This window comes from Vespa mandarinia, chromosome 3, assembly GCF_050613455.1.
Source record: "Vespa mandarinia isolate Hongniang chromosome 3, ASM5061345v1, whole genome shotgun sequence".
NCBI classification, from domain to species: Eukaryota; Metazoa; Arthropoda; class Insecta; order Hymenoptera; family Vespidae; genus Vespa; species Vespa mandarinia.
In genome coordinates, this window is record NC_140812.1 from 3,952,501 (window position 1) to 3,962,500 (window position 10,000).

Here is a 10,000-nt window from a genome sequence, read left to right on the forward strand (position 1 = left end):
ACACTGCACAAGATTTTCGCTCTCTTTCTATTGTTTTTTTTGCATCGCCGGAGAAAGCACCACTTTATAATACAAATTCGCTCGTCTCTTTCTTCTTGCCGATACATTCTAAGGCTTCAAAGTAGAACTCGAGCTTAGTCGATCAATCGTACACGTCAATCCCTTCTTCTCCTTTTTTTTTGTTTTTTTTTAAATCGATCGATCAAACGAACGAAACGACTTTTGTGTCCCCTTTTTTATTATACTGACAATGAACGAAAAAAGAAAGAATGAAAAAAAAATAAGAAATAAAAAAAATAGGAGTCATCTTAGAACAATAACGCGCGAGCTTCCTTACGAATTCCGAGGCCATTCATTGTTGAGATATGTGTGCACATTCGGTTCGCATCCACTTGCAATCCACGTTTTATCGTTTTATGTAATTCACTTTTCTTTTCAACTTCTTTTTCATTTTTTTCTTTAACTTCTTTTTCTATCTAAGTACGACGACGACGAAGTATCGCTCGCATACGAATGGGCAGGTGGGTACACACAATTTCATATTATACGGCAAGGATCGCATTCTCTCTCTTTCTCTCTCACACATGCATATTCACTATAACTCTCTCTCTCTCTCTCTCTCTCTCTCTCTCTCTCTCTCTCTCTCTCTCTTTCTCTCTCGTTCTTACTCTAATGAAAAGTTTATACGTCAATGTAAAGCTATATATTGACTAGTTTCTCTCACTCGACTCGCCTCAACGACGAATGGCCCGCTTGCATTTTTTTGTTTTTTTTTGTTTTTTTTTTGTTTTTTTTTCCGTCCCTTTAACGATGACGTGACACATACGCTTGGTTTCACAAATTTTAGAAAACGGATGGTATTTGTGTCTTCGCTTGTTACACGTAGGTTTACACTGCGCCCACATTCATTTTATATACTGACTTCTTCGTCCTTTGGAAATACCCTATATATCCGAATTAAAATCATTCTTTTAACATCGTATCTCTCTCTCTCTCTCTCTCTCTCTTTCTCTTTCATTTCATTCATAATATTTATGTCCATCAAATTCGAACACTAGACTTTCAAAAGTCACAAATCTCTTTTCGAGAAAGAGAGATTCTTCTTTTCTTCTTCATCTTCTTCTTCTTATTCATGGAAAGCTCTTGCACCGATTTACTTATAAGGCTTTCGCGCGTCTGCCAAATCACGGTTCGGTCGCGTACTCTTATCCGTGGGCAAGATTAATCCGTAATCCACGCCACGCATACTTTTTTTTTAATCCTTACACACTACACCCTATCGCGGTAGATCATATAACGTTAGTGTTTTTGGCATCTTTGAAATACACAAATAGACTTTGGTATAAAACTTTTTGATAGTGTTCAGTACGTTTTTCTTTTTTTGTTACTTCTCTCTCTCTCTCTCTCTCTCTCTCTCTCTCTCTCTCTCTTTCTTTCTTTCTTTCTTTCTTTATACGTATGTGTATCAAAGAATACTGTGAATAATATGTCACAGTAATTCTCATCTTTCTAGTAACTCTCTTTATAATTTCTTTCTTCATTCTTTATCTCTCCGTCTTTCTCTCTCTTTTTCTTTTCTCATTTTGCCTTTCTTTTTATTCGTTTGCGTAACGCCTACTAAAAGAGAGAGACCATAGCAATCAATTTTTTGGACAGTGATTAACCCATTAAAAAGAAGGGCAGTGGAAGGAGAGCCATATATTGTTTTCGTCGACCCAGACGATCTAGCAAAATTTATCCAACCACCAAAGCTTGCAAGATGGTGCTCCTCTCCTTCTGCGTCGTTTCTTACTTGAAGTATCGACAGCTTTTTTGACGAATCTTATGTTGTAAGGATCCTCCGCTAACTCTGGATAGATTTGAGCATCATGTATATATTCACCTTCGTAATTTGAGGCTACACCAACCTTCAATATCTCGTCCTGTTCGGCTACCATCCATTCATTCGTTGTTGGAGTATTAGCTTTAAGTGCTTCTCGTTCTCTGTGCCAAGCCTTACGTATGGCAGTTGCTTTTGCATGATGAAGGAGTCGTTGCTTTTCTTTCTCGGCTGTCGTGCCATATCGTAAATTGACGACGTAGCTAGTACCATGTATCTTCACGTCGATCAGCGAGTTACTTCCACTGCCATTTTCATTCTCGTGGAAACTAGTATTTACTTGTCCACCGAGACGTTTCAATTGACCACGATCCTCGCTGGCTCTCCAGGTTTCTTCCTTGACGAAGTAAAAAGCATCTTGTTGAGCACTATGAACGACGAACGTGAACGGTAAGAAATACGAACGATTGAACACCGAGGTGAAGACGTCTCCATAAATAGCGTTTGCCGTTGGCACACTCGACACTACGGCCTGTCCATCGGCTGTTCTCGAAACAAGGATTCCTTTACCAAATGGTGGATCTGAAGCAGCACCTAAACGATTTGGGATTAGTTCACTAGTGTCTTTTTTAAGAGCTGATCGTGGTGGTGCTGAAAGGCTCATCGCATCACCAGAATGTCTTTGAGCAATGTGGGCTAAAAAGCCTGATTGAACACCAAGATTTCTCGTTCTTTTCTTCTTGCCAAATATGGAAGTACCTGGACCGAGAGCCGGTGGTACCAAACTATCAGGAAGCTCGTCAGGGAATAATTGAGGTGCTAAACTTTTTAGATCGTATCCCAGATGTGTGAACCATGATATGTGATCTAGAAAAAAAGTAGAAAAAAGATATGATATATCTGAGTACTTTGATCTATAATATAACTGATTTTTATGTTTTTTACCTGTGGGTTGATTTGATCTATCTGTATGTCTGATATCGATTGGATCGTTCCCGTTAAATCTATAAAGATGTAGATGGGTTGGTATATCTATCCTATCTAAGACATTTTCCCAAAGGGAAGACATCCATTGGCCTATAAGAGGATCATAAACCTTTCCATTTGGCATGTGAACCAATGACGTTACCTATCAAATTTATTATCATATTAATATTCTTTGTTAATATATACAAATAATCTTAAAATATAAAATATAAATTTATATATATATTATATATATAAATAAATAAATAAATAAATAAATAAACAAATATATATATATTTATAGAAATAGAAATATAATTCACCTGATCCAACAATCCGCCACAAAAATCAACAGGTAAGTACAAATAGGGATTGGAATCATACACAATGTGTCCATATGGGGATCTCATGATTTCTCTTATACCTTCGCCATATTGATTGAAGATCATTATAGGCGTGCCACACTGATCAGTGGCGATATAATATTTATGTCGATAAACTTGTGCATAAATAAGATGGCCTCTATCATCATAAACCAAAGACATCAGCTTTCCATCACGTGGACTGTATATTTGACTGACTTCGTGAGGACGTTTTTGATTATTATAAAAGAATTGAGTCACGTTTCCATAATTATCCTTTCTCGTTGCTAAACGATCGAGATGATCGTAATAATAACGGACATCGAATCGACCACGTTTAGTGGCACGTACCAATAGACCTTTAGCGTTGTAATTAAATCTCTCTTCTCTAGCATTTTGAACAACAAGACCTCTATTGTCGTACTTGTAAAGACCTTCGCCGAATTTAATGATTCTATCCATGGTGTTGTATTCCATGGGTATAGTGTTTCCACGATATCTAAGTGATAACATATTACCATTTCCATCATATTTGAAACCCCATGGTTCTTGTGCTTCGACACCCGTTAATTGTCCATCGCAATCCCATGTGTAATTTTTCACATTGGTGTACGTATTAACAGCAACATTACGAGTATACGTTCTGGTTTGATTTATACGTCCACGAGAATCATGCGTGAATTCCATTCTGAACACTTCCAAACTGTGAATAGTTACTGTCACTTGAGTTTCATGGAATCTGTCGTCGGTAATCCGTGAAAAAAGTGCAGTGCCATCGAAAACTGTAGTCTCGTTTATTTGTGGTTTCGTTATTTTAAATTGCCCTATCTGTTCCAATAAGCCAGTTCTTGGATTATAAGCCATGGTATGAGGTGGTAAAGTTTGACCGCCTATTCTACCTTGCACAGCGATCAATCTAAAGTTTGAATCATAATCGAAAGTAAATTTGGCATTGCTGAGACCGGTTTTGGCTCCGAAATCTATACGTTCTTCGACAAGAAGACCAGCGCTATATTGATAATCCCATCTATATTCCACGTCTCTTTCGGAATGTATGACTTCAGAAGGTAAACCACTTTCGGTGTACCTTATTTCACTTTTTCCATCACCATGAACGACTTCAGCCAATTGTCCAGATGTATGATATCTATAGACGATACGTGCACCATCGCCAGGAAATACAGTTTGTAAAAGATTACCATCATGACTATAGTGTTGAAGATAAGCTCTAGTACTTCCTGGTGGTGTATATGTTACTCGAAGAAAACCGAGAGAGGCTTGGCAAGAGAAGGAATGTTTCGTTCCTGATGGAAGAATAATATGTCGTAGGCCACCGTCATCGTCGTATTCCAAAGAGAAATGCCTGTCGCTAGGGAGAGTTATCTTGGAAAGCATGTTGAAGTCGTTATAGGTGTATCGTTTTGTGCCATCTTGACTATTGGTGACATCTGCTAGTTGGCCGTGTCGATCGTAACCATAAGATTCGTCCGATGCACCCCACTTCCAACTTTCTATACGATTAAATCTATCGTAAGTGATGCTAAGGTTATGTCCTTGTTCGTGAGGTTGCCAAAGTAATGGCAATCCAGCAGGATCGAAGGTCACAGTTAATAGAGGTGTTCTCGTTTTGTCGTAGAAAGTTTCTCGTCTGAATGCTTGTTCGAATTCGACAGCAATTACTCTTGTATCGTTTACCCAGATCTCTCTGTTAAGTGTCTGTTGAAAGTGGCTTACGTCCCCGACAAGATTATAAGTGGTGGTCATTGTATTTGTTAATTCACCGAGAGACATCACTTGATAGCTCCACATTGGTAACATTTCTGCTTCCACCGGTAAAGCGGCTTCAAGTAGAGGATGTTTAGTCGTCGCTGCACTTAATATTCTTCCACCACTAGGAAGACAAACTGCCAAACTGCTATTCGTGAATGCAGTTGCTTTCATAATTTTCGTACCTGTAACAATCATTTACAAATAGTAATTATATAAAAAAGAAAATTATTTAAGAGAAAATTATATATGAGTTAAATTATTAACGATTTATAATTTGTAAAACACACGTACCATCGGTTATAGTAAGCATTTTAGATCTCTCATTTTTCATTTCAAATTCTACAAATCTTTGTTTATCTCCTTTTGACAATGCTTGAAGAGGAGCAGATACTTGTACGGAAAGACCTTCGTCATTAGAAAGATCCGAAAATAATTTTAATTTTTCTCCTGTCGGTAAAATTACATCAGTGACTCTTCCCAAACCGTCATAATTGTAAATATAGGTTTCATCTCCCTAAAGAGAAAAGAGAAAAGAGAAAAGAGAAAAGTTTTAATTAGAATTCTTAAATTAGAACAAGAAAATGTATTGTTGTACTTTTTGTGGAATAAAAAATAAAAAAAAAAAATATATGTATATATATGTATATATAATTACCCCTGAACGACTTGTCAGTAGACCAGTGGAACCATCATATCCAAGAGCAATCTCCGCTCTACCTCTTTCAGATAATTTCTCAAGAAAACCAACGGCAGAAATTTTCAATTCGGATTTATGATCTTGAGTATTTTCAATTGTACTAACCACGCTACTGTAATCTCGTAAAAATTGTATTTTGTTTCCTGCACTATCAGTTACAGTGGAGAGTTTGCCAAAACTAGTATTTTTACTGTATAGGAACGAATACCGAGTTTTTCCAGATGTTAGGTCCTTTGTAGATATATGTTGACCATAACGATTGAACACGTAAACTTCGTTAGATGGAGGAAAGGGAATGAGGAATTCGCCACTTTCATCGTGATTTGGAAGATATGGTTGCAAAGCCAAAATATGTAAACTTCCTTGATCCGCGACATGAACAACGCCATCAGGAGATACTGCTAAGGCTGATATGGCAGTGAATTTGGCATTCGATGACAAAAGTGTTTCCGTACTACTGGTATCATCTGTACAAGTACATGCATCTAAATCTTTTGTACTAGGAGTCGTATTATTACATTCGCATTGACCACGTAATCGTTCCTGTTGTTGTCCAGCAAAGTGAGACATTTTTCCAGAAGAATCGACTATTCTAATAGAATTAACCCGGTGAGAATCACTGTCAGCTATGTAAAGTTCACCAGTTGGACTAAAACCAACAGCTAAAACCGAACCAAGAACGTCATCGGATTTCTTTAGATTCGTTGGTATAGTCGAATTCAATTTGGTGAGTTCGCTGGTGTTAGCATTGCCATTGTTGTTTGCATTACTAGTACAGTGAAGAGGTGTACCAGCTACTACGCGAACTTTTAAATCACTGGTTAATTTCAGCACAAGCCTATCGTCGATAAAATGTAGAGATCCATCGAGAGGACTTAGAGTCAATCCTGTTGGCCATTGCAGTTGAGCTTGATGTGCAGGTATAGCACCAATACATGGTGCCGGTGACCAATGGTTGTGGTGACCATGATGCCCAACCAATGTGTGTATAATACCATGTGGATCGACAGCACGTATGTTTGTGCCATCGGCTATATACATAGTTTTATCGGCAGCAATCGCGATACCTGTTTAATAAGCAATTACAATCTAATAGGATAATATAGTCACATAACAAGAGAAGCTATCGAAGTGATTTATAGCGAAGAACATAAATAACAAACATGATACAATGATTTCCGAATAATGTCATATTGATTTATGCTCTAAATAATCAGTAATTATTATTGTTTACCTTTTGGGTGAGCCAATTTTGCTCGTATCGCTGAACCCTCGTCTCCACAATGACCCTCGTCACCCGGAATACATCTTTCACCGCTACCGACAACCGGTTCTATGTTGATGCTAGGATCTTGAACTTGTTCTAATGAAAGTGCTTTTAATATCTGATGTTTTTCAGGATCACTGATGTATAAATGCCCGTCGGCAGGGGAGACACATAAATAGTACTGATAGGCTACTTGAGTTGCACTGTGAAATATCGTTAAAATCATTATTCGTATAATGGATGGATTAGAATTATTTTTTGTTAGAAATTTGAACGTAATTATATATACCTTAAAATTAAAACAGTATAAACGTTTCCTTCGGGTGTAATTCTACGCACAAGATTAAAGTCTCCTACGTAGATACTACCGTCTGGACCACTGGTAAGAGCTACTGGTGTCAAGAGTCTAGCATCTTTCGCCAAACCATCACAGTTTTGGCAGACCAAGCTTCTTTGAAGACCAGTACCCATTACTACTTTTACGGTACGTGGATATTGTTTGAAGTGTAACGTAGATCCATCTCCTTTTTGAAGGATTCCTTCGTGAAAGTTGTAATGATGATGAATGTCAAGTCCCCAACCACCGATATCAGAAATGTCTACGTCAAATCCTTGCAAAATCGCAGTTTGCGTTTCCCATATGACGGAAGGGCAAGTTGAATGTTGATAACCGATTGAAATTCTTGCTTGTGCAACTCCGTATACTTTTTGCTTGTAGACATTTCTCTTGTTCCATGCGAAAGTGTGCGTCAAATTGGGGTCAGCTTCATAGGTTTTTGTATGAAGTGAACCCTCGATTTCAACGTGCACGTGTACGTGCGTTAAAGATTTTGGAATAAATGGTCCAGTCAATTGCATTCTAACAGTAGAAAGGTACCCAGCAGCTTGACTACTTTGATACATCAAATGAAGATTAGATCCAGGTATGGCAATACTTTCTTGTACGATCTGTCGTAAAATTGAAAATGGGTTCATTAATAAAAAAATGTACGATATCGTTTCCTTCTAATACGATAATAATCATAATAATAATGGTTTTACTTAACAACAATATAACTTGGAGGAAACTAATTATACCATATAATAAGGCTTACTTGACTCTCAGCGAATACCAGACTTTTCCCTGGCAAACCACCCACTTTTTCTGGCATCCATGTGCTAACGATGATTGGACGTAGAGTCTCATGATCGTGTTCCAAACATGGTCCATGCTCGCTAAAGAGCCCCATGGAAATCCCTGGGAAGCCTATTATATTGTAAGCCATAAATGAAAAGAAACTAAAACGTAGAACACTTAAGGACGGAACAAAGACGGCACATGTGTACATCGAAGAAACAAGACGATGAAGTAACAGTTTCATTAGTAACTTTAAATTTCCCGAAAAAAAATTAAAGTTATTCGAGAGATAATAAAAAAATAATATACCGCACGATCAAAATAAAAATAAAGACCCAATTGCATTATTGCAATATATTATATTTGATATTTACCGACTGCTGGACTAGGTGGTTGATTAGATTTGTATGGCTCTCCTTCCTTGCTAAGAGTCATCACGACGGGTGGTAAAACAACGATCTGATTCCAGGGCACGAACACAGTCCTCGTAAGAGGTTTGAATGGGCTACGTTGAAATTGCAATGTCACGGCTCCTCCACCATTAACCAAAACGTCGAACCTGATCGAAATATGCAAATACCTTTTCAATCCGAGTGACTATACGTATTATGCTTTGGCAATCGATCTCAATGGAATTGATGTTAATCATTCATAAATATTTAACAAAGTTATTAAAATTTGAATCTGCGAATGGAATTATGTGGTCGAAATGATCTCCCCCACTTTAATTGATCTTCTTGTTTTCTCGCCAATGTATAATACTTTTACAATCCTTATTTATTTGTTTGTATTTATTCGTTTGTATTTTGATTATTGATACAAGAAACACGATATATCAGACAAATAATAATATTATTTTGCGATTGAATCGTGATGTTTATCGAAACGAAATGTAAGGTGAGAGAGAAAGAGAGAGGAAGAGAGAGAGAGAGAGAGAACATGTGCCAAGCAAAGTTGTTACCACTCTGATATTGTGTTAAAATATTAAGATATTATGTCAACGAGTTTGTTGGACGCCGTTTGGTAATGTTTCCTATCCACAATTTGATACATTACAGGAAAATGTAGAGAGTAATCGGAGGTTGGTGGGGAGCGGAGGTCGGGCTAATCAGATAGATTTGCACGGAGTAATTAGCAAGCTTTCGACATCATTAGCAGAGGCTTTGATGTGGTCTACCGTCCCAACTCCTCCAGCTCTGTATTTCAGGATTATCCTCACTAGGATTACTATATACCTGTCTGATATAGGTGTTCCGTGTCTCCCTCCCTTCATTACAATGCAAGGCTGATCCTATTACGAAGGACGTTCAAAACCCTGCCATACATGTTGCGTCCGTCATATGTAAATGCTAATATTACGCATACCTTTGAGGTGTATGCCACGTAATTAGTGAACAGATTTGACTGCTTCCGGTAAAAAATTTTTAGAGAAAAGGAAAGAGAGAGAGAGAGAGAGAGAAAGAAAGAGAGAAAGTCATGCTTTTTCATATCATGTTTTTCGTAATAAACTGAGAGTTAAAGATACTTTAAAACAAAAAAAATAAAAAATAAAAAAGAAATAAAAGAATAAAATGTAACAAAAATACAAAATAGACTAATTTGAGCTGCAAATTAATTTTTTCTCTTTCGACCATGATATTTCCATCAAAGTAAGAAAATGTTTATATCGTGTTTTTGAAATTAATATATTTATATAATTCCCTTAAATGACATTATGATTAATATAATTGAAATAAAAAAAAGATAATCAAAATTCTTACCATCCATCTGCTCTGGTCAAGGTGAATCCAAATCGTGAATCTCTGTCAACGGAGACTCTGATGCCTACTATTCCAAGTCCTTGTTCGGTTACAACTTGGCCTCTCATCACCGCAACACGACTGTTACAAATCAGAGATATATCCAGGTCCTCGAAAGTAGGACCACGTTCGTCGAAACGTTTAAATCCGCGGAATGCTGATTAGTTTTGAAAAATTTTAAGTTTGATCATTGACAAAAGTAA

General features: G+C 37.2%; 1 protein-coding gene across 1 annotated transcript in view; it reads right to left on the reverse strand.

Annotated features, from left to right (window-relative positions):
• Positions 1 to 10,000, reverse strand: part of Ten-a (Teneurin-a transmembrane protein) — an 87,231-nt gene that overhangs the window by 2,383 nt on the left and 74,848 nt on the right. Inside the window, exons 10-19 of the mRNA XM_085656207.1 lie at positions 9,759 to 9,878; positions 8,373 to 8,557; positions 7,976 to 8,127; positions 7,171 to 7,829; positions 6,849 to 7,084; positions 5,573 to 6,681; positions 5,209 to 5,431; positions 3,109 to 5,099; positions 2,765 to 2,948; positions 1 to 2,686 (exon numbers count right to left, since the gene is read on the reverse strand). The exon at positions 1 to 2,686 is cut by the window's left edge and continues 2,383 nt beyond it. Of these exons, the coding sequence (XP_085512333.1) occupies positions 1,725 to 2,686; positions 2,765 to 2,948; positions 3,109 to 5,099; positions 5,209 to 5,431; positions 5,573 to 6,681; positions 6,849 to 7,084; positions 7,171 to 7,829; positions 7,976 to 8,127; positions 8,373 to 8,557; positions 9,759 to 9,878 (5,821 nt within the window). The 3' untranslated portion in view covers positions 1 to 1,724. The remainder of the gene's footprint in view (positions 2,687 to 2,764; positions 2,949 to 3,108; positions 5,100 to 5,208; positions 5,432 to 5,572; positions 6,682 to 6,848; positions 7,085 to 7,170; positions 7,830 to 7,975; positions 8,128 to 8,372; positions 8,558 to 9,758; positions 9,879 to 10,000) is intronic.